The sequence below is a fragment of the Apaloderma vittatum genome, unplaced genomic scaffold, assembly GCF_000703405.1.
Source record: "Apaloderma vittatum isolate BGI_N311 unplaced genomic scaffold, ASM70340v1 scaffold12612, whole genome shotgun sequence".
Lineage (NCBI taxonomy): Eukaryota > Metazoa > Chordata > Aves > Trogoniformes > Trogonidae > Apaloderma > Apaloderma vittatum.
This window is the reverse complement of record NW_009704194.1, coordinates 48,797-74,359: the sequence shown is the minus strand read 5'-3', so window position 1 is coordinate 74,359 and position 25,563 is coordinate 48,797. Positions and strand designations below refer to the sequence as shown.

The following is a 25,563-nucleotide window of genomic DNA, read 5'->3' as shown; positions in this document are numbered from 1 at the left end:
CTCTGAGGTTGAGGGAAGAAGGAAGGGCCACCAGAGGATTAACACTACAAAACCACCCGGGTTCTCAGTGCTGCTCCCGGGGAACACGCGTTGTGAGGACGGGACGACTTCCCCATCAAAAACAACAAATAATCCCTCTCCAAGCCATGGAAGAACCTGATACTGGAAGATGTCCCCGCTCATTACAAGGAGGTGGGACTAGAAGACCTTTGAAGGCCCCTTCTAACCCAAGAACACCTGAATTTACCTGAGCGATCAGAGATGGCTCCTTCGGAGTCAAAGTTCAGATTTTCGGAGCTGTCGGCAGTGCCGATGGAGGCTTCAGACTCGAGGGTTTCATCGTCGGAGGCGCGGGGCTCCAGTGTCAGCATCTCGAACGTCAGCTCCTCCCTGCCAAAAGCAACCCAGCCCCAGTGACGCAACGGGACCAAAAAGGGGGGAGTAGAAGAAAGGGATGCATGTACGCCAAGAGATCACGGAGGGATGGAGTCCTCCAGGTCACCCTGTGAGCAGCACATCAACTGTATGATGTCAAGCAACATCCACAAGTAAACTATAGCCAGGGGCCATGGCTTGAACCGTCGGCTAGACTCACTTTTCCTTCTGCAGGCTCTCAATCTGCTCGGTCAGCACCTTCTCCTCCTGCTGCATGGCCACTTGCTGCTGCTCCGTGACCTCCATCTCCATGGCCTCCTCACTGCTCATGGTCTCCTCAGGGACGTCCGTCACTGAGGGCAAGCGCACGGCAACCGGAGACGTCGGGCTGGGGTAGGCACCACGTCGCACACGTCCTTTGCCCTGAAGAGAGAAAAACGGTGTCACTGCTACCAGCCACGGTGATTTTGCAAACATCTCAGGTGCCAACCACACTGGTCTCCCAAGAATGAAGAAGACGGCCCTGGCCATTGGTCCTCAGCTGCTGGTGGTCGCACCCAGGATTCTCCAAAATCTCACTCAAAGCTGGGAGAGGCACCAGCAGGACTCAACACGTTGGAGGTGGTGAGGATGGAGGTGGTGAGGATGGCAGCTACCAGCTGATGGACCAAGCGCAATTTGGAGCTCGAAGCAAGCCCAGCTGGCAGTGGGATGGGTTTCTGCAAAGCCTGCAGCCTGTGCGATGGGAAGCTTGACCTGCTGGGTGGCCATGGTGGCTTTGAGTGGGAGTGCCACCAGGGCTTCGATTTCAGTGCACCTGGCACCCGTCTTATCGTTGGGTGGTGTCTTGCACCCACCCTTGGTATCTCCTGAGCATCACAAGGGTCCCCGCTGACTCCTTTGGCAAACAGTAACTCACACCTTATCGCACTGTCCATGCTCTGATCTCATGCAAGTGAGATCCAGAAATGAAGACCACCTCTGCTGGTCCATTATAAGACCATAAATGATAATTTTTGCACCGGTGGTTATCAAAGAAATTTAATGCAGCTTTTGAGGAACCATCTATTTTTTTAGGTATTAAAACCGACAACAAGAAAGGACTCAAACAGCAGCAAGATGCATGGAGAAATATTACACATGCTGCCGTTTCAACCTTTTCAGAACTAGCTCTACAGATTGGCTCCCATGGAGCAGAAGAAGAAGATGGATTTTGGGGGATGAGGGACATCATGGACATTAAAAAACTCTTCTCTCAACTGTTACCATAACCAGACACATCTCATCTTCTAAAAGATCCTGAGCTGACCAGGACTTTGGAGATGTCACCCAGCCTAAGCGGTGCCCATCACTTGCTGCCCTCCTCCCAGGACGAACCTGCATCTCCTTCTGGTGGGAGAGCTTGTTGCAATAGGATGGGCTGGGACATCCCCAGTTCTTCCTGATAACCCAACATGCCCAGAGCAGGTTTTCAGGATAAAGGAACCTCCATTTTACCTTTAAAAATGGAGATTTGCTCCATTTTACCCCTTTCATGTTTTAATGTCATGTCTTGGAGACCTTTCTTTGGCAGCAAAGCTGCTCCCACACCCAGATGTTCTTCTGATGACACCTTCTGGGGTGGGCTCCTGAGCTGAAGCGCAGCTACCTGAATCCCATTAGCCCAAACCCCTGAGACCTCAAAGATCCCACCGGCTCATGGACTTGTGCCCTCGCGAAACAGCATCAGGGGAGCAGAGCTCTTCTCCATCGCCTGACCCTCACAGATGCTGAAGGATGGGGAGGAGCATCATGGGTTGAACCTGGCAGGAACCTGTTGTGGTCTCACTAGGAACTCCAACCTGAGGCGGGATGGATTTAGGTTTGCTGCTGGAACCCTCCCAATTCAAACCTGAGCGTCCTTGACCTTGTGTTCAAGGTGATGGTGCTCCTCCTCCAAGAAAGTGGAGGAGACCTTTGGATGCCTCAGCAACTTGATATTGAAACACATCCAGAGCGAGCAGAAATTAGGGTGGGAAGGGATGAGTCAAGCAAAGCAGAAAAGAGGGAAGCACAGGATGGGAAAAGAAAATAAAATTGGAAAAAAAAATAAGGAGGAAGAGGAAAAGGGGTGGAAAGCGTTTTTTCTTAAGGAGCCACGTGCGGGGATGGCCAAGCACCGGCTGTCCCTATCTCCTGCTGCCTGGGGCAGGGAACCTGTGAGAGAAACGGTGGCCTCAAGGAGCAACACACGCTCGAGACGGAGCAACATCACAGGACAATGGCCGGTGGGACGGGGCTGGAATGAGTGGCGGTGACACACAACGGGAGGGACGCGGCGGCTGGCACGGGGTGCGCTGCAGTGAATACATACCGGGATTGAACTGCGGGTTATGCTCATAAATCTAACCGCAATTAGTACGGGTTTCTGGATTAGAGAGGAGATGAAAAGGAAAGCAGAAGGTTAGAGTGCACATGCCGTCGCCCCTCCAAAAAAAAACCAACCCAAAATCTGGGTTTGTTCATTTTTATGGGTTTTAAAAAGCCCAAAAGTGTACCCCCTGCTTGGGTTTCATATTCCCTCCCCTTAAAAAAAGCAGCCAAGTGCAGCGTGCATCTGCAGTCCACTGGCCTCGCAGAAGCGTGGAAGCTTGATGAGATGGGTTTTGAGGCTCCCAAAAAAAAGGCTTTGGTGGGAGTAGCCTTTGGGGAGGTCATTTCTGGGTTCAGATAATGCGACTGAGCACGAGAAAGGATGGTCCGAGGTCTCCCGTGGAGCGAACAAGCTCAAATGAAGGTGGAAACGTTGATCAGGAGCGTCCAAGAGGGAGTGACCACGTTTCTACAGAGCGTTCCCACCTCCTCATGTTGGGTCCCTGCAATGGCGAGGAGCCCCCATGGGGCTGAGGGTTTCTGTCCTCGGGGGGAGATGGCGCAGGACGTTGCGAGGGGTTTGGGAGGCTGGGAGAAGCAGGAAAAGATAAGGTAGGGTTGCTTCAGGGGCAAGAAGAGGACAGGAGGTCACCAGAGATGGTTTTGGCATCTCACCATTGATCTGCGGATCAAGGAAAGGCGGCTCTTGGCTTTGTTCTCCGCAAACTCCAGACTGTTGATGTCCTTGAGACGAGCCTTGTATTTGTTCATCTGCTCGACAACGATCAATTCTACACAACTGAGGAAAAAAAAGAAAAGAGAAAATGGGAGGAGGAAACAATTTGATCTGAGCTGTCTTTGCCTCCCCTGAAGATCTGCCCTGGTGGAAAGGCACAGAGGCAGAAAGTTCCATCTGGAAACCAAAGAGTGGTGGTAATTCCTTCACTGGGTGGTTTCCGTTATTATAATTGTCTCTGTTACCTGAATTTTTTTTAATCACATTCTTACGTCGTTGTTTTACTGATGTCCTGAACGCTTTGCAGCGGGTCCGTCGTATCAGGGCAGCGGAGGATGCAGGGAGCAAAGACGATGGCCAAGGCATTAGCTGACATGCGATTGGTCTCTTCCTGGAGGGCAATCCTAAAAAAACCCATCGGGATTAAGAGAGAAGCCAGAGGTGGAGGCACCTCCACTGCAACTCTTCCATTTGGACACAGATGAACAGAGGAGATGACGTTTCTACGGCTCTGCTGTGAGGACAGGCTAAGGGAACTGGGATTTTTCAGTCTTGGAAAGAGAAGACTCCAGGGGGACCTTATCACTGCCTTCCAGTACCTGAAGGGAACCTACAGGAAGGCTGGAGAGAGACTTTTTACAAGAGTGCCCAGTGTCAGGACAAGGGGAAATGGATTCAAATTGAAGGAGAACAGGTTTTGATCAGATCTGAGGAAAAAAATCTTCAGTACAGGGGTGGCAAGACTCTGGAATAAATTGTCCAGAGAAGCTGTGGATGCCCCTTCCCTTGAGGTGTTCAAGGCCAGGTTGGATGAGGCCTTGAGTAACCTGGTCTAGTTAACAGGCGTCCCTGCTCATGGATTAGGTGATCTCTAAGGTCCCTTCCAGTCCAGGCCATTCTATGATTCTATGACTCAATCTTGCTCTGCTAGCAAGCACACTGCTCTACCATCTTTACTCGACAGAGAACCAAAACCCGAAGACATCTCAGGTCTTCCCAGGACAGGCAAACCAGTGTTTGCCACCCAAAAAGCCCATCCCTGCAGTGGCAAGAGGCACCATGGACCTGCAGGCACCACGACTGACCAGAGCTTGCTCCTGAATACAAGCATGCTTGGAGAAATAGTTCTGTGGCCACCTCCTGGGAGGCCTGATGGACCTGAAAGCTCTTTCTTTTCCCTTGCTCACTCGCTTTCAGTCTCAGCTCTTTGGGAATAAGGATGCTCGAGCATCATCCCCTTGCCTGAAGCTGCACCAGTCCAACATACCTCACCAGGTGGAAGATGAGACGCTCCAAGGTGCTGAGATGGGTGCGAGAAAGCTGGTCGATGACCGAATACACTCCCCGCACTGTCTCCTTCCTCTCCTGGAGGCCTGCGGAGAAAGCATCAGCTTTTAAGGGCAGCTTCTACTTCTTCCTCCTCTTGAAAATAATACCTGCTTAATGCCTCCTTCTTTTTAATACTTAGAAGATGGATCTTCAGGCTAATAGTTTGAGCTCAATTTTTTAACCGTGACACAGAGGTGCGCTGCCAAAGGTGAGACCAAACCACGTGAAAAAAAGACACCCCTTATGGCCAAAATAATCAGAAAAGGTGGCAAACCCAGACAGTTTGGGCCCAAATAATAAACAAAAAGTTGCTGAAAGTAGCTACCATTTTCCTCTGCTGAGGGAACGAGATGGTGAAGGAGGAAGTTCCTTACCCATCGCCCGCAGAAATTCCTCGTAGAGCTCGAAGGTCATGAGCGGGTTGGGCAGATCTCGGAGCCACTGCTTGAACACACTGGCAATGACATGGATGTTGTAGTCATCCAAATTCACGTTATCGATGTCTGGCATTGCAGGAGATTGAGAAGAAAGAACAAAAACCAAGAGGCAACAATCAATATGAAGCCATTAGTGGACTAGATGATCCAACCATGCTGTTGCAGAGCTTTTTCTCCCTGTGTGGGTTTTCCCCTCCCTTGGTCTTTTTACCCGTATCAAGTCCTTGCCGCAGCTCCTTGATCTTGTTGGTGGACCCTGACTTTCTGTAAATGCCTTCTGTGTACAGCCCGTGCATTTCGATGTAGTTGATGAGCTTCTCTACCAGCACCGGCACCGCTCGCTCCTCGCTGGTCAAGCGGGAGAGCTCCACACCGAACTGCCGAGATGAGAGCTCAGGGTCATACTGAAGGGGAAAAAAGGAAAGTAAAAGAGGTTTAAAATCCTTTTAGGAAGCAATGTCGGTGCAGCACTTGGATCCAACTGCTGGTTGGAACTTCTTCAGCTGATCTGAGTGATGTCCAAGCTGGTCTAATGAAGGAGGACAGAACATAGATCAACTCAAATTCAAACGTGAACAAAGTCCTCTCACATGAGAGGTCCTGGGTGGGAAAAGTCAAAAGACCCAATAAAATTTTGCCGCAAATGTCCAGCCAAAGGAACGTGAGATGGCACATGCTGCAACCCAGTCATCAGCAAGATTGTGGTGACCATGACCCAAGGTCACAGCTCCCCTTCTAACCACTCCTGCATCTTAGAACATAGAACAGCAGGAAGAGACCCTCAAGATCATTGAGTCCAACCTTTGACCGGCAACCAGATTTAACTGTGTTGATCACAACTCGTTGGACTTGGCCATCTAATCAGTTTTTTACCCAGCAAAGTGCACGCCCATCCAAGCCAAGAGCAGTCAATTTGTGCAGGAGAATGCTGTGGGCAACAGTGTCAAATGCCTTACTATAGTCAAGGTATACAACATCCACAGCCTTTCCTTCATCCAGCAAGTGGGTCACTCAGTCATACGAGGAGATCAGGTTTGTTAAACAGGACCTGCCTTTCACAAACCCAAGCAGACTGGGCCTGATCACCTCGTTGTCCTGCATGTGCTGCATAATGGAACTCAGGATGACCTGCTCCAACAGCTTCCCTGGAATTGAAGTCCAACTGACAGGCCTGTAATTTCCCAGATCATCCTTCCGTCCCTTCTTATAGACAGGTGTTATACTGGTTGACTTCCAATCAGCTGGGGCCTCCTCAGTCAGCCAAGATTACTGATAAATGATGGGCAGTGGCTTGGTGAGTATCCCTGCCAGTTCTCGCAGGACTCTAGGATGTATCCCATCTGGCCTCATGGATTTTTTGGACACTGATGTGGAGCAGCAGGTCCCTGACCTCCTCCTGGATTATGGGGAGGACGCTTTGCTCCTGGCCCCTGTGTCTTGGCCTGGAGGGCTGGCTTCCCTCAGCACAGGTGTTTCTATTATTAAAGACTGAAGCAAAGAAGACATTAAGCACCTCAGCCTTATCCTCATCTTTTGTCACTATATTTCCTCCTGGGTCTAGCAGCGGATGGAGCCTCTCCCTTGTCTTTCTTTTGCTATTAATCTTTGTCTTTCTCACTCAACGTCATCCTTTCATCCATCTTGTCAACCTTGTGAGATGATGTAGGGAAGACGCCCACAGTGTTTCATGCCTTAGGGGACAAAAAACCCCACCCTGGGAATATCTAGTCTCAGCCACCAGTTGAAATTCACCACTGGCTGCTCAATGCAATGCTACAGAACCCACATGCTATTTTCCTCAAATCAAGTAGCTCTGAGGTGAGGAGCAAGCACCGGCAAAAGCAATTCTGTGACCATCGAGAGAGACAAGCTTGGCATTTGCTTGAGCTCGCCATCGGCCTGGAGCAGCAGATCCAGTCTGGGACAAGGAGAATGGTTACTGAATCAACCATCACCAGAAAATAAAGATCTCTTTTCCAAAGCATAAGAGAAACCCCAAGAAATGAACCATCTCAGAGTTGCTCAGAAGAAAAGAATCTGAGGTCTTGTTGAACTTCTCAGAGTTTAAAGCAGAAACTCATTCTGATGTGTTCCCAGTTAGTGTAGAAACACTCCCAGAAAAGCAAAGAGTGCAGTATATATTCAAAATACAAATATATTGAAATATATTGCTGTCTGTAAGATTTTCAGCAACAGAAAAGGACTTAGAGATATTTACCTTTTTGGAGCACTTGGTCGTGGTTTTAAGACAGCACTTCTTGTGACAGGCATATTTACATACTGAAACCAAGAAAGAGAGCGTTTAATGATCCCAAAAGCCAGATTGCTGGAGAAATATGTGTTAATGTGAATGAAGAGGCTCCTCTAGGGACTAGCACGTCAAAAGTACATTGAATTTACAGTTCCAGGGGGCCAACTCTGTATCAGATCTACTCAAATCCCCTCCATAAATGATGCCTTTAAAATTAGCGGTCCATATTTAAGTCCCTGAAACGTTAATAAAAACCCTGATAGGTCAACTCAGAAAATAATCCACAAGTCGCTCTGAGCTATCAAACATGGACATCCTCAAAGAGGTTGAAAGTAGGCATCTAACTTGTGATCTTCTTGCAGCAGACATCAGCCTGAAACACCCCAGGCTTGATACTTCCAACCTAATCAAAGAAAACCCAAAGCAATGGATCAGTCTTTCCCATCAGTTCTCCATTTTCCTCATCTCCTCAAAAAAACCCCAACTTATTTGAGAGTGGAGTTGCAGAAATAATTTCAAAACCCAAAAAACTCATCACGAGCACACGAGAAAAGAACAAAGAGAGCAGGCTTACATTTACAAACAGAAGCCCTGTCCATTATCCAGATCAAGGAGGAACAATATTCACAGTAGGTGGGGATGCTGTACTGGGTCGCCTTAAAAATGTGACCGTTGTGCTCTTCCACCTGCGACAAGAAAGGTTGGATGGTGAGAAAAAGGAGGCATTAAGTATTTAATGCGCAGGCACCGAGCGCTCAACTCACCACGTCCACTTCCTTTTTTCTTCTCTTTTTTCGCTCTGTTTTCGGCGCCTGGTATCAGAAACAGATTTAAGCATATTTAGTGGCTCTGATTGCTCTAAAAACTCTACATAGACCCTGAAGACAGCCACTGCCCCTGTCCCCTTCTCCTGCAATCCAACTGATGGTGAATTACATGGTCACTCGGGAAGAGGTCAAGACACAAAGAAAGTTTGTATCTCCCTCACTTTCTCTCCAAGACTGAAAAAACCCAACCCCAAAACTAAAAGAGAAGCACCAGGAGTTGCCTTTCCAACCATCCACAGGTGGTTGTGGCTTTGCTCTGGAGACAACATCTATATGTTGGCCAAAACCTAGCTTAGCCCAGCTCTGAACCAGGGTTTACTGAGCCCAGTAAAACACAGCCAATGAATCATGCCTTGCGTTGTCCCCTCAGCTCAAAGCAGAGAAGATAGCAGAGGTTCCCACATGTCTACAGAGAGCACAGCCCCATGGAAAGAAAGTTCTCAAGTCTGTAATGAGCTTAAGAAAAGTGCCGACTACCTTCACCACAGAGTAGTCCAGGGGTTTGTACTCTATCATATATTCATCCAGGAAGACTTTGAAGGTGTTGACCCAGACTTTAACTGGAGACTCGCTCCAGTCCCTCTGCTCAAGTCTCATGGTCTTCTCCAGAATCTGCTCGAATAAGGCGTAGAGGTCCTTATAGCGGATGCTTTTCCCGTCATCCATCTTTTAAGGAAAAAGAAGCAGAAAGGAAAGCGATTTTTATAGACAATTATTTCGACTCGATCAGCTTCCAACGATCAGAGGTCTCCACGCAACGTACACTGAGAACTGGCTTATGAGGAAGAGTTAATCCAAATTTACAGCTCATGGGACTGAATATGAAGGGAAAGCATCAATCCTTCGGGATGAGCAGGCCAGGAATGGAAGGCTCGGCAGTGTCTCCAACACCAGGAGGGCCCAAAGCTCCTTGTTCTTCCTAGAGGTGGAATTTCTCACCCATTATCCTATCACTTACCGCCAACGCCGAGGAGTAAAAGCTGAAGATGTTTTGTCGGAACTCCTTCAGTGCTTTCTTGAACACGACATCCACCAGCGTGTCCTTCTTGCTGTCCTCGCTATCCAGTTCATTCATCTGGGAAACCAAAGAGCACCTGTGACACTTTTGCTGTGGAGAACAGCTGTGCTCTTGGAGCTCTCTTATGATTTAGAGGTAGTGGCAAGGAGAGGAGTTACCTTTTTCAGAAGAAACTCATCCATGCTCTTCAAGTCGCTCGCACTGGTTATGATCTGCAGCGAGTCGTTCTGCCACTGCACGGGCTCCAGAGTCACGTTGCTGATCTTGACGCTGCGCTTGCGTTTCACTTTGGGAGAGGGCTCCTTGTTCTCCTTAAACTCTCGCCGGTAGATACCAGACAGCTCGGGACTCCGTGGAGGGGTCAGGTGGTGAGGACCCAACTCTACAGGTGATAATCAAAAAAAGAGGAGATTGAAGTGCAGAATGACAATAATTGTACCAGTAAAACAGGGAGATGGGCATTGAAATAAGCCAGAGGAGCTATTCATGGGAAGATTAAATGTCATTTCTCCTTTGTTTATTTCCTCTATCAAGAGAGGAAACATCTGTCCACGTCCAGATGGTTGCCGGAAGGATCAGTGACACGGAATTCCCCAAGACTCATTCTGGATCCCTCTAACCTACTTGCTGCTGCTTCCGGTTGACGCTGTCCATAACTTCAAGAGAAGTGAACCACATTCCATTTTGTACAGCTCCTCACCTTACAGATAAGCCAGCCTTCTCCTATACCTTCACCCAACCCTCTATAGATCGGGCTACGCTTGGCTGGAGCGTAAAGCCAGACTTGCTCGGGGTTTCTGCTCAGCCACGAGAGCCAACGCAACTTCTTGGCTCCTTCCAACACGGGCACCATACTGCCCCACTGCTTACCTTCACCAAGCTGCAAGCCAGAGATGACCTCCCTCCCGGGGGCTTCTTGCTCCACGTACAGTTCCAGCAGCTCAGACTGGGTAGCGAGCTTTTCCCTTGGGGTCTTCTTCTCCCCTTGCTTTCCCTTCACCCAGAATCTCATCTTGGCTCGCTGAGGCCTGGAAAGAAGTCGCAGGAAGAGGAATTGCTTTAACTAGGAGAATGTTCTACCTAAAACCACCCCCAACCTCCCAGACCTTTGTACTGTTTGACAAGGACTTAAATCCATGCAACATCTACCAGGAAAACCAGGCTACTACTCATTCCTCAGGAAAGGTAAGAAACTCCAGTTTCACGCATGCAACTAAGTGGTTCGGGAAGGTATGTCTGGCCTGTGGCGTCAAAACTTTTATCACGACATGAGCAGGATTCCTCTTTTAATTGGACATGTCCATGGCTTTGGCTGGGAGAGCTCCAAAGGAGCTGGGGCAGTTCACCAAGGTGATGAAGAGCAAAAACGACACAGGAGGGGCTCGTCTCCTGTCTCCAGCCAACGTTTCCTACCTCCCGTCCGGAGCCAGGCTCTTCTGTGTGGCCGCCAGCTTCCCGATCTCCCCCTGAGACATGGTTTTGTGCAGTTTTGTTTGGCCTTCCCCAGAGGCGAATCGCTGCGCTGTCTGTAATGATTCCAAGCACAGAGCGTTTCAAAACGAGACAGCTCTTGGGATGCCAGCTGATTTATTCTTTTTTTCCCCTAGCAAAAACCAGAGGGTTAATCTGTTCCACCTTTATTTCTACCTGCCTACGGTTGAAAATCTACAGTCCTGTCAAGTTCACTGCAGAAAGAAGACCAAAGACCTCTGTGCAAAGGACAGGTCAAAACGAATCCTTTCGAAAGAAGCAATTTTGCAGCTTTAATAAAAGGATTTAATGTGTCCTGGGATCATTTTTAACAGTGAAATGAATTTGCAATAACTCAACTCGACGAGATCCCATGAAATTGTCTAGAAATACTCTTACTGTATTTAGAAAAAAAGAGCAATTTTTTGTTTTTCCTATTGCAACTGTGATTTTGGAGCTGGATGTTTCGGCACGAGGACTGCAGGGAATCGGGTTATATGAAAGGATCGAGATGATGGTCAAATATCTCCTGTAGCTTTTCCTAAATGTCTTAGCTGAACGCACAGTGGTTTTAAGCATTTATTTTTCTTCTATTAATAATACTTCAAATAAAACTATATAAAATATGGGCCGCAGGAGAGTCACCCCATAAACTCTTTTCCAACCTTTTCTTTTCCACCCCTGGACCAATCACGCTACCAGCCAGGAGATGGCAGCACATAAGGCAAAATTGTCACTGGGAAAGCAAGAAACAGCCTAAACCACCAAAGGCTTTCTTGTTCCTGTCGCTCATCCACTTAGACAATGATCACACATAAATTTCAACCTTTTAATCTCTTTCAGTGCTTTTGTTTTCTTTAAAAAAGAAAAGTGTTTTGTGGGGGTGTTTACTCTGTTTTTTTTATTTCAAAGCCATTTAAAGCACGTTGGTAAGCACTGATGGCGGCAGGCAGGCTAAGAGGATCGCTGGAGGATCCTCATTAGCCAAAATACTCAAGCAATCTTTGAAAGCTTCACCTTGTCGGGAAGCATTTTAGCCACAAAGGCATCTTGGAGCCGAGAGTACCTTCAGCAGCCACCTTGTAGACTAGTGCACCTTGGGTTTCAGCTCTGGCTGAAGATGCTCTTGGTCTTTGCTGCTCCGGGATAGCCTAGACTTATGTCAGGAGCATCGGTTTCTGGTGGGTCTCTACTTACCAGCTGGTGATGCGCAATCATTGACTTGACGGTCAAGAAACCAGTTGTGCAAACCAGGCAGGTTCACACCAGCACAGCTGGGGAAGCCGTCACATGCTCAACTTCACAAGGTCACACGTGATCTCTTTCATCTATCCAGCAGCCCTTGGCCGCCAAGCATCTCATTAAAAGAGGGTTTGTTTGTGGAGGGTTTTTTTTTTTGGAAAGTTGTAGCTGGGGGCAGAAGCTCTATGAATAAGCTATTCACCAGCACGGAAACCATGGTGGCTGCCTGACTCGTCTTCATGTGACCATCACAAGACACAGTTAATGTCCCTAACACAGACATCGACCTACTTGAGTTTGTACCCAAACCAACACACTCCGTCATCTCCAACACCCAAGAGGGCTCTGCTCATAAAGATGACTAAGTGGTCCCTAAATTTTGCTATTCATAGCAATCCTGACCTGGAAAAGCCCCAAGCCAAAGGGCTCATCCCAAACCTGCAATAAAAAAAAACAACCAATCAAATGGAAATGCAGGATGTTGCCGAGCGCATGGCTTCACAGCTAGCGTTTGCTAGAAAGCAGAACTCGACCACACAAAGGGTGAAAGTGCTGGCCACCAGTTAGAGCTAGTGCTGGAGAGCAGAGCTAAAAACGGACAGAGAGACAAGAGATGGTTGGCACCTATGGCTACTAGCATGCGGTGAGAGCTGTTAAACCCAGTGAGCAGAGTCCCGAGGAGCATTTTCCAAAGAGCTGGAACAAGCCAGGTCCTTCCCTGGGACAAAGCTTTCCTGAAGGGAAAGACTTCAGCAGCTAAAAAAATAAAATCCAATGCTTTGTAAGAGGGCAGCCCCCAGGAACACAGCATGGCGCAGCCCCTTGCCCAGGGCTCCCACCAGGATTAGTAAAATGCTACATTCTGCTACATAAAATTTTTTTTTCTACAAACAGAGAGATGCGTGGAGACACAGCCAAGCGATTTCAGCTGACTGAGCTGGATCTTTCAAACAGGTTTTGAGTATTCCTGGCTCAAAACCCCTGCAAATTTATCAAGTGTGAGCTTAAAAATTCATGGAATTTGTAAATCTCTGCCCTCTTCTAGCAAGGAAATTATCATGGGAAAAATCTGCCCTCTACAATAAAAGCTGTTAACAGAAAAGTCATGGAAAGCCCTTCTTTCTTGAAAAAGCAGATTTTGGGATCGCACGAAATGTTTGCCAGACCCACACAAAAAAACAGTTGCTGACTTTGGTTTTTGGTTGTTTTTTTTTTTTCCCCAGTTTTTTACACTTAGCGTCACATCTAGCACCGAAGCAGCTTGACCCAACAGTCCACTTGAGCTGTCAGGGCAGAAGACGCTTCCTGGTATTTATCCACACTAATATGGGAACATCTCCACCATCTCAGGGAAAATGAAATAAAATAAAAATAAATGAGTGGGTTGGAATCTGTTGGCCTCTTCCACTCCTGAAAACTCTCGCTTTGTAATTTTCCAAAAGTAGCTTATCCGGGCAGGAGATTAAGCCGGAGGTGTAAATGCCCTGCGGCACAGGCTCACGTAGCACAGGACTGCGGCCCGCAGACCTGTCAAGGGACAATTACTGTGTTTGAAAAAAGCCAACTAAGATTGGGGCTTGCTTTGTTTTTTGGTTTTTTTTAAACCCTTCATTTCATTTTTATATTAAATCATAGAATCCTCGAGTCCAACTGCTAATGCAAGGTCGGCTGCTAGACCATGTCCCTGAGCACCACATCTCCCTGGCTTCTAATTCCCTCCAGGAATGGTGACTCCACTGCTTCCCTGTTCCAGTCAAGCCCAGGAACATCCCCATGGCCAAGAAACCCAAATGGTTTCCCTCTGCCACATCCGTTTCTGCTGTGTTCGCTGAGTTTTACCCACCTACAGCACCCTTGGAAGGTGGAAGAAGGAGTGGAGGGATCAGTGCAGATAAGGGTTAGCAAAGAAAGGCTCCCGCAGCTCCGCTCGCTCCCTTCTTTCAGTTCCCCCACCACATCAGAAAAAATTACCATTTCGGAGTCACTGTAACAAGCCTGCCCCAGTCGGGCTGCAGGCACCGCCTCGGGGTGAGGAGGTTGCTCAGAGGAGAGAAGAAACTCAAAATTGCCATCGTAATCATCTTCCTCCGTATCCCCCTCCCCATCAGCAAAAGTACCTCTAGTCAAGAAATCGGAGCGTGTCCGCGCCATGCGGGCTTTCTTTTTATGGGTCGGTCTGGGAACCTGCTTGACCAAATGATAAAAGAAAACAACAAAACAAGAGGTTTTTTTTAAAAAAAATAAAAAAAGGAGATCCTGGCCACATCTGGTATCACAGCGTAGCTTAAGACACCTCTGTGTGACATTGCACCCCACAGATGGGACACACAGTTCCCTATCTTTGAAGCTTTTGAGGGAAAACTGGTAGAATAAGGTTGGGTTTTTTCTCCCCTTGTTCAATTAAAAGAGAAAATAAGCAAGCCATGACTTACCTCTCCTCTGCCAGACCCTGGCATCTTAAATGACTTCTTAGCTACTTCTCCCTTGGAAAGGCATTGATGATTTGCTTCTCTGCTGGAACGGAACAGAACAGAGATGTCTCACCTTCTAAAAGGTCCTGCCGGCTCACAGGAGCGTACAAGCGTGCAGCCCAAGCAAACGATAAGTTTGAGGTCAGGGGGTTTTGGAATTCATCAGGATTCTAGTTAATACCAAAGGTCAAGAAGATAGGAAGCTCTGCCCACCACCTCTACCTGTCAAGTAACCCGTCTTCATTTCACTAGGGGTTCTGCACATTCTGGACCATTTGTATAAAGTGGTCTCTAGCAGAACAAAAAGCCTACAGAGAAAGCACAACCTCTTTTTACTCACTGTAGGCCAAAGGGATTGTCTTTTGGTGTGAAGAACATAGCGCCTGTCCTTGTCTCCTCGGTGGCCTGGTTGGGCACTCGGGGTTGCCGAAGGCGCTCCGTCCTCGAGAAGTGGCTGGCCGGGAGGTCCCTGGGGTCCAGAGCCAGCCTGGAATGGCACCGGGGTTCCAGCACTGATCCCAGTGGACCTTCTCTTCGCTCCGTGAACATGCTGACAGGTCTGTCTTTGGGGGTGCTGTGGGCTGGAGAGCTTCCCCTGGTCCCAACGGTGAGGCCTTTAATGTCCACTGATGAGGTTGGAGTCACACCTGCGGTGGGGCTCTGGTCCCCTCTGCTCTGGGGGTGCAGGATGAGCACCGACTGAGGCCGGCCATCTGGTTTTTTGGTGGGTTTGAGGGAGGAGTCCTTCATCCTGCTCTGCTCATCCCTCTGCAAAGCCTCCACCCTCCCTTGCTGCTCGAAGGCTTTGCGTTGCCTCTCCAGAATTTCCTTCTGCTGACGGATCTGCTCCATCATCTCCCTCTCATTTTGCAGCTGAAGCTGTTTTTGGCGCTCCTCCTTCTCCACGTTGAGCTTTTCCAGTCTCTTGATGACAGAGTCGGGAGAATGCACCTGTGTCGCAGTTGCCGTCCCACGTTCCTCCCTCTTGGTGGACTTCTCTTCTTCCTCCCTTCCCAAGGCTCTGCCCTGGTCTGGCTCAGAGTCCTTCCTGACCTCAGAGAATGTGACTGTTCTCTCCTCTCTTTCCACTGTTTTGTTCCTCAGGTTATTCTCCATCAGCTTTGCCTTCACGTTGTCTTGTGAGGGAATGTAGAAAGTAGGCAGGTTGCTGGCAAGGAAGGCTTCTCTCAGATGCGCCTTGTGTATGACGTTCTGGGGGTCACAGACCACGCGCTCCTTCATGGCAAGGTTATCAGGTAGCTCCAAGTCCGAAGGCGTCCTTTTGCAACCAGGCAAGTTGCTGTTCACATCTGCCGCGCAGAAAGACTTGTCCTGCAGGTGAGTCCGGGGACTGCTAGGCAAAGAGTCAGCGGGAAATGACCGTGTGTCTTGCTCATCTAAAACGAAGGAAACAAGTTTATTGCTTGGGGTATCTTCACAGCTTAACATCTCAAAGCTCCCTTGGGAGCTTTCGCTCTCCGGGGTTCCCTGAGGGGAATGAAGTGCCTCAGAAACTAGCTCGGTGGACCACCGCCGCTCTTCTGAAGGCGACAGCCCACTGGTGGACCGGACCTTGAGCAACTCCAAGCTAAATTTTGCCTGCTCCAGTTCACGCATCCTCCGGCTTTCTCTTTTTGCCCGAACCACTTTCTTCTGGTTGAGATCCTCCAGCGACTTTGGTCTCTCTCTCACAACGACCTCCTCTTCGGTTTCCATCCCACTCTGGCTACTGGCTCTCTCGTGTCTTTTGCACACTAAATTCACAGAAGTATCCATCGGGTCCATGTGATTCACCCGGTTATTCTCCATCAGCGATTTATGTTCCTCTACAGCTCTCACTCTGTCTTCAAAGGAGCTGTCCTCCCACTTAGATGGATCAGAGCCCTTAATGTCTAAAGCATCATCTGCCTCCAGGCCATCCTTTTCTCTAACCTCCAGGCCGTTCTCCAGCTGCGTCTCTTTTAATCGCTGCTCTTTCAAACCTCTAAACCTGCAAGAAAGCAGAAAACCAGCATATTGCACCCCTGACATCCCTTCAAGGCATCTTGTCACCACCGCTGGCAGCTCAAGCAACCCTCCTTGCACATCTGGTGCGACATGAGGGCACATTTGGTTTTCGACCTTCTCTCACACTGTCTCTCCCGCTCAAGGACTGCCCTGACACACCTGAAAGCTCCTCTCAGGCTGACAGCAGAAGCTCCAGTCTCCATCCCCGGTCTAGCTTGTTTGTAAGCGGACAGAGCCAGAAGATCTTAACCCATCGCATCCCCTTGGCTTCTCCGTCTTCACCATCGTGCCCAGGCTGCTACAACCTAGCAGGGACGAAGCACCTCGCTCCAAGAGCTCTTTGCAGCTCCCAAATCTTCCACCCTATGTCAAGGTGCTCCACATTTTGTAGGTGGCACCTCCAGAGAAGGAACCAAGACCTGTCTCAGGGACAGCAAGCCAACGCATGGCTGGAAACCCTCTCTGGTAACCCCTGTCCTTATGAGCCAGCCCAGCAAGCAGATTGGCGAGGCAATCTGAGCTAAAAATAGGCTGCTTAAACTGGTGCTGCTGCCAAGGGGGAAAAAAAAAAAAAATAAATCCACCACCTCACGATTATTTACGACCTCAGCTTTCCACTGCCTACGTGCTCCGACCTGAAATAGGCTCTACTTATTCTAAGAGCGGGCCCCAGAGCTAAATAAACTCCTTTGTTAGAAAGCGTGGACAAACGAAGGATTAGGGCAGGTCGGGAAAGGGTCAGGGATCCTCCAAGGGGACACCATCCTCTGCAAGCCACCACAGGCAATTCACATCACCTCCCTTCCCCACTGAGCAGCACTGTAAAACATGTTCTATATTTTTACAACGGCCTTACCTTTGCCGTGCCAAATACCCTCTGCATGCCGCTTGCAAGCGGACCACTTTGCTCCTGCCAGCCGCGTAGGACTTCTTTGCGCGGTGTCCCCTCCAGGCTGTCTGGATGCTGGTGGCCGCCTCGTGCCGCCTGCTGCCATATTCTCGCCAGCAGCTCTGGATGAGGTGGGCGGCAAACTGCATCTGCAGGAACCTCCGCCGCTCCACGAAGCCACGCCAGTGGGTCTGGAGAACAACGGCGGCTTTGCTGAGGATGAGAGGGTCCGGGGATGGTTTCCCTCGCTTTCGGCTCTGGTAACTACGCCAAAACCTCTGTGAACACAGCAGGCAGCATCTTGTAACAGATGTTGGGTGGAGATGGCCTTCACACAACGGGATTCGGGAGGAAATCAGGCGCCATCACTTACCTGGATGATGACCGCAGCTCGCCTCGAGCTCAGGAACTGCCTTCTGCAGAGCACACTGCGGAACCAGCGCTGCAGTAGCCTGATACGGCGCAGCACCTCCTGATGCAGCAGGTCCTGCAGAAGCTGCCGCTCCCGCTCCTTCACAAAAACCTGGCCCCAAAAAAAGGAAAACAAAAAAGCATGGAAAGCTTCTGAGACAATGGGGCAAACAATTTGCCCCCCGCTACAAGGACATTAAGGTGCTGGAGAGGGTACAGAGACAACCAAGCTGGTAAAGGATTTGGAGCGTGTGTCATACAAGGAACAGCTGAGGGATCTGGGATCTGAGGAGACTGAGGGGAGATCTTATCATTCTTTACAGCTCCCTGACAGGAGGTGGTAGCGAGGCGGAAGTTGGGCTGTTCTCCCTAGTGGCAAGGGACAGGACAAGGGGTAATGGACTTAAGTTGCACCAGATTCAGGTTTGGGTTGGATATTAGGAAAAATATCTTTACTGAGAGGGTTGTCAGGCATTGGAACAGGCTGCCCAGGGAGGTGATTGAGTTGCCATCCCTGGAGGTGTTTAAGAGATGGGTGGATGTTGCCTTGAGGGATTTGGTTTAATGGTGTTGAAATGGCTAGGACAAAGTTGGACTTGATGATCTTGAAGGTCTCTTCCAGCCAAAAATGTTCTATGATTCTATGATTCAATGATTCTAATTTAACAATCCTCCTGGTTTTCTGCATTCTAGATGCCCAAAAGAAAGTTCAGCACCTGATTTTAGTTAATGGCAACGTTCCTCATTATTTCGTGTTCAAAGCTTTGTTTAAGCCATTGGCAAACAAAAGAGAAATAGTTTGATTAATTAAAAACATAAAGGAAGTTAGCTCATTATGACAGAAATGCAGGCAAATGTCATATCTGCGTCTTAAAGGTAAGTCTGAGCCGAGGATAAACATTTACCATTGTTCTTCCAACTTGGTAATTGTCCGGATCGAGTTTTATTTTCCGGAAGAAATCATGGATATTGTGCTTAGACGGGCTGATTCCTTGCGGCAGAAGGACATGGAAGTGGTTCACAAAATCCTGAGAAGGGAAAAAAGAATCACCAAGATTTGATTAGGTGGGTCCTGCCATGTCCCTTTCTTCCATAAATAACAGATTTGCTCCACTGGGTCACACAAATTGGGTTCTCTAGGGCAGAGCAGGAGTACAGATAGCATTTAATGGACTGGATAACACCAAGTCTCATCCATCATTTATGGTCTGATGGGAAACACATCAAAGCAGGACCCCAGCAATGTTCAAACGTCTTTTCGCGTGGGAGGAGACGTTCTGCAGAACCCACGGGGTCATCTTGAATGAAAAACACTCCAATTCCTCAGCAACGGCTGCTATGGAATGGCATCTGCAAAGCATCTCTGAGATGGTCCATGGGTTACTGCTGTGAGGATTCAAAAGAGCAGAGGAGGTAAGAGAGCAGAGACCCTCCCGAGGAGCCAAGCTCACAGCAGAAAATAAAATCAAATCGAGCTGTTTGCTAAACAGGCAACTATGTCTGGTCCAAAGCAGCTGCCAGTGGGAAACAGATTGGCCCTGGCAAAGCATGAAAGGAACAACATGTGCACAAGCTCGTTAAAAAAAGGTGAGAATTCATTGCCTTGTTAAAAAAAATCCAAAATAATGACAAGCTGGCAACTTTCAGATGACTCTGATAACGACATTGAAGACGGCAAAATACTCAACCTGGAAGGAGTATTTGCAGCTGTATCCCGACTGGCGAATGCGAACGGTCTCCAGCATCCCCGTGTAGCGCAGCTGCCGGAGCACCAGGCTGTCGCTGAAGCGCAGGGGCAGCTGGAAAAAAAACCCCAACAAAAACCAGGCCAAGGATGATCAAATATTTCCTTTAACCGAAGCTTTTAAGCGTGCAGATGGATAACCGCGTTCAGCAGATGTAGCCCATCTGCACGACACTGACAATGACGTGAGGGGAGGGAGCAAACGTGGGTCCCCGGGAACCGAACTAATCTCGCCAGGATCTCCTATACAGAGATCTTCTAAATCCAACTTCATTTCCTCTTCTTCTGTAAAATTTTACAAATTATTCTCAAGATGATTTCATGGGACACGATTTACCTTTTCAGCGTTGGATCGAATGCACTTGACAAAATATGGTTCTGCTTGGCCAAGGGTCTCCATCAGCTTGTTGAGCGACGCCTGCAACAGAGAAGACCATGATGAATAAGTAAAATCCAAGCCCTTAAACCAGAGAAAAATTGGAATAAATCATGAGCAAACCAGGCAGACATGAAATTGTTCCCCAAAATAACTGTTGCCAAGCTGAGACAGTGTTAGCAATATGCTCCAGAGTTGATTACTCAGGATTTTAACAGTTTAAATCTCATTTGTGCAAAAGATACTCTGTCCCATATTTGCTACAAGCAGGGTTATGAATTTTTGATATTTCAATATTAGAAAGAAGCACTTTGCCTACATATCTGCGTGCAGGAAAAGCCTTTCCTTCTTCTGATCATTTTTCAAAGCTGCCTTTCACAGGAAACCTTTCATGTTGAGCAAAAAATTATCTACATCCTGTATGCATGGCAGACAGTCGGGGGAATCCTCAGCTCCGGTCCGCAGGAATCCGTAAAGAAAAATAAAAGCCACCTTGACAGCTTGCACCCTGCTCAGGAAAATGCTTCTCTCTGAGTGGGGTTCAATGAAATTAAGGCTGGGGTTCTTGGAGTGTGTCTAAAAGGAGGAGCGGGCAAGGCCCTAGCAGAGCTATCTCCACCTTCGAAATATTCATCTAAACAAAAAATTTGTTTAAGTGAAAAATTAAAAAAGGACAGAGTAAAATTCTTGCTGGGGAACATCAGGAAGCATAAGGAGAAGGGTATGGGAATGATCTGTGTTGCTGTATAGGGGTGGGGAAATTTTTAGAGCGTTTAGCAAACTTTTATTTGTATGTGCTGTAAAAAAAAGATACACAAAAAAATCTCAGTTGCATTCCCCGAGGCTTCCTCAGAGTTTCGTTTGAAGGATAAAAAAGATTTCAGGAAGGCTTTTCACTCCGAGACAGCCCTATTTTCATGATCTTGTATGAATTAAACTCTGCAGAAATGTGTTTTAAAGCAGTATAGCCTCGGACTAGACTAACCTGTATATATACATAGATACATATATATATTACATACACATATATATATATATATATACACACACAGACGCACATTCTGCCAATTATGTACACATAGATTTTTATATCTATCTATACATATATTTATCTCTATGCATTGGAGGATTATTTTTCACGGCACCTAGCTCTGCAGCACCGACAACATGCCAAGTGCCATATTGATCCCTCTTCTCGATTCTCCTCCCTCTGCCTGGAGATAGCGCAGCAAATATTTTGATCTTTCTGCCCCCCAATAAAATTCACGTCCCAGCTGGTTTGAGGGCAGATTGAATTTCAAACGCTGAATGCAAGTAAAAACATCACTCATGGTGGTGAGGTCACTCATGTCCTCAACCATGGGGCCCACAAGTGTCCTACTGGGCACCCTGGGGACACGGAGCAGGAATTTGATTTGAATGTAGAGGTTAGGGATTACCTGGAACTGGGCGCTGATGCTGGGAGGTTTTTTCTTCTTGTGAAGGTGGAGGAGAGATTTGGTAATGCGGTCGTGGAGCGTCAGGTTGGTTAGGTGCTTGAGGGACTTCACATCCAGCATGTGCTGTGGAAAAAGAGAGGTCCTTGATAAACACGAGAAGAACCCGATCTTATCATTCCCATTTCATTTCAGGGCTGAAACCCTTCGGGTTTTGTATAAATTAGAGAGCCCTGAACAGAGCTGAGTTGGCCAAAACCTTGATGTAGACACAAGCGGTCTTCCTTACACCTCACCACTGTACCTACAGAATTAACCTGCAGATCAGTAAGGACAAAATGCTGCTTCTTGCTCACCTTTGGGAGATTGGGTTTGGCTTTGAAGTTCTTATTTCGCCTGGGGAGAGAAATAAATGGCTCAGGTTAACCCACGTGCGCAACTGTAGAACAGAGGAGTTGATGAAAATAATTCAAATCCCCTTTTAGTGGCTGCCTCCTAGAATCTCTGCTGAAACCAGGCTGCTCCCACATGCTGCAAACTCATTTTTATAAATTTAGCGGCAGAGGTTGGAGAGGAAGGTAGCTGACCCAGGGGGATCATTAGGTTGGAAAGGATGGGGATGCCGGGAATTTGGGATGTGCAAGGGAGCGGTGCAAACCAACTGACCACCCTCCCTTGTTTTTTCATCCCCTTGTGTTAATTTGAGCCACCTCAGCCACGTTCTCTGAACTTTCTGCCATGTGAATCGTTGACATCGTTTCTCCACCTAATTCGTCATGGGAACTTTGATATCACATTAAAAATTGCAACTGTGTTGCATCACTGTCACATCTCGAGACTGGTTTGACTGGCAGATTCAGTCATTCTCTCCCTTCCCTCCATCTGAACAATTAAGAGTTAAATAAATTGTGGAGGGTTCGCCTTGACCCAACCACAAAACATCTCAAAGTCTACTTATATCCCTGATATTTTTATATTGTGCCTCTTTACATTTCTCTAACAATCCTTGCTGCCCGTTATGCCCCGGGAATGATGCCCAAATGCCCTCATTTCGCACTGACATGAGGATGCCGTGGGCTCTCTCCAGCAGCTTGCTGTTGGTCGTGTTGACGAAGATCCCGTCTTTGTCTAGGAAGGTGCTGGGACTGGCGAGCCTGCTGTGCCGCATCCCCACCCGGCCGTTCCAGCCGACCACGTAGGCATCGCTGCAACACCAGACACCGTGCCATGTTAGGAAGACATTAAAAAAACCCAACAACCTCCACAACATCTCGTTTCTGCGGCAAAATGAAAAATAAGATTCATAGAATGATATGAGTTGCTGCTTTCTTCTTTTAATGGTAAATCCACTCCTGTAGGGCAAGTTCGTGGCAGCAGACACCACATAAAGCACCGTTTTAAAAACTGAGTATTCATTAAAGGATCAAAAACCATCAGTAGGAGAATAAGAGCTCTCAGTTCTCCCAGCAGCAAGGCTTAGGTCTGCAGACACCCCAGCTGTCCAAAGTATGCGAGACGATGACCTTCACCATCAGCCTTGCCACCACGAAGAGCCTCAACTTCAGATGATGCTGGTGCCAGCTCTGTCTTTCTCTGTCTTTTCAAATTCATGCTATCATAGAACCGTTATTAAGGTTGGAAAAGACCTCTAAGATCATCTAGTCCAACCATCAACCCAGCACTACTATGACCTCTAAAGCATGTACCGAAATGCCACACCTACATGTTTTTTGAACACTTCCAGGGATGGCGACTTCACCATTAGCTCATTAGGAAAAGAAAAAGCAATTATAATTTGCCACAAATTAGTTATTTGCCACCAATGAACGATACCAGCCCCCAGCTGGACTGATGGGTTGGTCCAAAAATCACTCTCTGGGACCCAATCACATGTTGCTTGCCTGGGTTCGTCCCCTCCACCACAGAGTGGAGTGGCTTTGGTCTCCAGAAACACTCGCTTGCCTGCAGAAGGATGGAAAGGAATGGCGAGAGGAACCCAAACCCCACCCTCGGAGGAGAAAGAGGGTGATAAGGAAGGATGAATCCCAGCAAAATAACTCCCTGGCCGAGCATCCTTTTAAAACAGCCCCTTTGGTTCAACGAAGGCCGATGACAGGCTTTCATATCCAGGCGATCTCTCCTGTCCACCTTCTTTCTAAGGTGCCATCAATCAAAAACCTCCTATTTGCAGGGTTAAAAAAAATAAAATAAATCACCAGTTGACAGGTACCACTAAACCTCAATAGTCACTTTTGGGATCTATGACCCATCATTAAACCTGGCCAACCTCAGCGAGCTCTCAGGCTTGAGATCAGCCGTTGGATAGATGGACTCTGAATAAGACTGGAGAAGAGAAAACCCTAGGAATCCCCATGTGGTTTTGAGAAAAAAAGAAAACAAAACCCAAAAAGAGATAAACCCACGTTTGTTTATTATGGGCACTTTAGGATGGACAGATGCGCACATTGACCGACAGAGCCTATCTGGTACTTGGGAGGTCACTCATCTCGCCAAGCCCAACCAACTGTTTCAAGCCAGGCTGATCAATTCCAGTTATCCCCAGCACGTGCAAACCACCCGTCCCGGCTTTCTTCTGAGATCAGAGGCAAGTGCTTGGCTTGCTAAACCCTCCGCAGTAACTTCCTGCATGATGTCATGCCTCAAATTTGCTTTCAGAAGCAAGCCCTGGGCTATCCTGTGGGCTGGATGTACAATGCAGGCTTCTCAGCGACCGCATGATCATGAGACAGCTTTGAAAGCAAATTCCTGTTTAATTTGGCTCTGTAAATCACTTGCCAGTTTATCTGCTGGGAAGCTGTTAAAAGTAAATCTCTCTTCTACAGGTGTTACCTTCGCCCCTTCCCGTTTGACAAGCGCAATTTAACTGAAATGCCAACATTTATCCAGAGTGATATGATCCTTCAGATCAAAATCACTACTCTCTGGCTCAAGATAACGACTCTCCAGCTCAAAATTATCCGCAAGCAAAGGTATTGAACTCATCTGTCTACTTGGAAAGTGCGGGCTGGATTTTAGAGATCTCATGAGATCCAGTTTGGACTTTCTGAGGAAAGGGGCACAGATGACATTTGAGGACTGGACAGGCAAGAAAAGCTCCCTCTCACTTCACAGATGTTCTTCATGTGCCAACGTCATATTTGAGGGCTTGGTTAGAGGAACTACAGAGCTTACCTATACGTGAAGATCTCCACAGGGACAAAGTTTCATGTTATGTCACAAGTAGAGAAACCTGTGCAGCTAGAGATGCTAAAAACAATGAGCACCACCTCTGGAGACACCAACCTTCTCTACCTCAAATGTTATCATGTACCTGCTATCATAACCCAAGAGATTAGCAGCTATGGCATTAGGAGAAAGAAAAGGAGGGGTGAGAAAGACTGATGTGAGGACAACGTGAGTTGCATCACCTTCCTACCATAAGGTGAGATGGCTCGCACAAGCTGGATTTCTGCCCAAACTTGAGAAGCGGCACAAATTTAGGAGTTCAATCCAATAGATCTATGGAAACCATGTCCAGCTGAAAATAAGCTGACTTGTAACGAGACAAGAATATTCGGTTCTCCTTCCACAGGGTGCCCCCACCGCTCCCAAAGGGAAAAAATTCAGGGCAAGAGGGACATTCTTGTCTCTCACATGGTGAGCAAAGCCAGATGCTAAAAGGCACTACTGTTCTAGAAGAATAGCTGGAGAAAAGGAGGCGGATCAGCATCCAGATATCCTTTTGAAACAAAGACGTTTTGCTTGATGAGCAGATGACATGGATTTAGAAAAGCTTGTGCAGAAGAGACGTAGATCTGCACCTCAGTATGTGGACCTGACTCATGAGCAAAAAGATCTCATTAAGTAGTTGTTTGAAGGGCCAGAACCTTCAAGGAAGGGTTAAAAAAGAAAACTACACACAAAAATTGTAAAAATCGAACCATTTTCAAGCCAACCTGCTCCGTTCCTGTAAAAACAAGCAACCATTTGACAAAGGATTATCTCAAGCCCCAGGTCCTCCACGCTTCGTGGTGCCTACAGCCACCAGCATAAAATCCTCAGATGGTTTGGGTTGGAAAGGACCCTAAAGATCATCTAGATTTCCTTCTCGTGCCACGGAAGAAGCAAGAGACTTACCGCTGGGGCCTCTCGTTGATGGTGTTGACTCCCTGGAGATCTGAGAGCGGTGTCC

General features: G+C 47.8%; 1 protein-coding gene across 1 annotated transcript in view; it reads right to left on the bottom strand.

The window, feature by feature from the left end:
• Positions 1 to 247: 247 nt before the first annotated feature.
• The window catches only part of MYO9A (myosin IXA), a gene marked incomplete at both ends in the record, with an annotated part of 69,812 nt that continues 44,496 nt past the window's right edge, over positions 248 to 25,563 (bottom strand). The window contains 27 exons of the mRNA XM_009864948.1: positions 248 to 390; positions 596 to 798; positions 3,403 to 3,526; positions 3,736 to 3,867; positions 4,731 to 4,836; positions 5,167 to 5,295; positions 5,441 to 5,633; positions 7,448 to 7,509; positions 8,055 to 8,166; positions 8,245 to 8,292; positions 8,785 to 8,973; positions 9,266 to 9,382; positions 9,484 to 9,707; positions 10,196 to 10,353; positions 10,739 to 10,851; positions 14,009 to 14,221; positions 14,470 to 14,551; positions 14,849 to 16,498; positions 17,372 to 17,682; positions 17,778 to 17,927; positions 18,721 to 18,843; positions 19,504 to 19,614; positions 19,897 to 19,977; positions 21,375 to 21,497; positions 21,728 to 21,767; positions 22,433 to 22,576; positions 25,509 to 25,563. The exon at positions 25,509 to 25,563 is cut by the window's right edge and continues 45 nt beyond it. Coding sequence (XP_009863250.1) covers positions 248 to 390; positions 596 to 798; positions 3,403 to 3,526; positions 3,736 to 3,867; positions 4,731 to 4,836; positions 5,167 to 5,295; positions 5,441 to 5,633; positions 7,448 to 7,509; positions 8,055 to 8,166; positions 8,245 to 8,292; positions 8,785 to 8,973; positions 9,266 to 9,382; positions 9,484 to 9,707; positions 10,196 to 10,353; positions 10,739 to 10,851; positions 14,009 to 14,221; positions 14,470 to 14,551; positions 14,849 to 16,498; positions 17,372 to 17,682; positions 17,778 to 17,927; positions 18,721 to 18,843; positions 19,504 to 19,614; positions 19,897 to 19,977; positions 21,375 to 21,497; positions 21,728 to 21,767; positions 22,433 to 22,576; positions 25,509 to 25,563 — 5,136 coding nt within the window. The remainder of the gene's footprint in view (positions 391 to 595; positions 799 to 3,402; positions 3,527 to 3,735; positions 3,868 to 4,730; positions 4,837 to 5,166; positions 5,296 to 5,440; positions 5,634 to 7,447; positions 7,510 to 8,054; positions 8,167 to 8,244; positions 8,293 to 8,784; positions 8,974 to 9,265; positions 9,383 to 9,483; positions 9,708 to 10,195; positions 10,354 to 10,738; positions 10,852 to 14,008; positions 14,222 to 14,469; positions 14,552 to 14,848; positions 16,499 to 17,371; positions 17,683 to 17,777; positions 17,928 to 18,720; positions 18,844 to 19,503; positions 19,615 to 19,896; positions 19,978 to 21,374; positions 21,498 to 21,727; positions 21,768 to 22,432; positions 22,577 to 25,508) is intronic.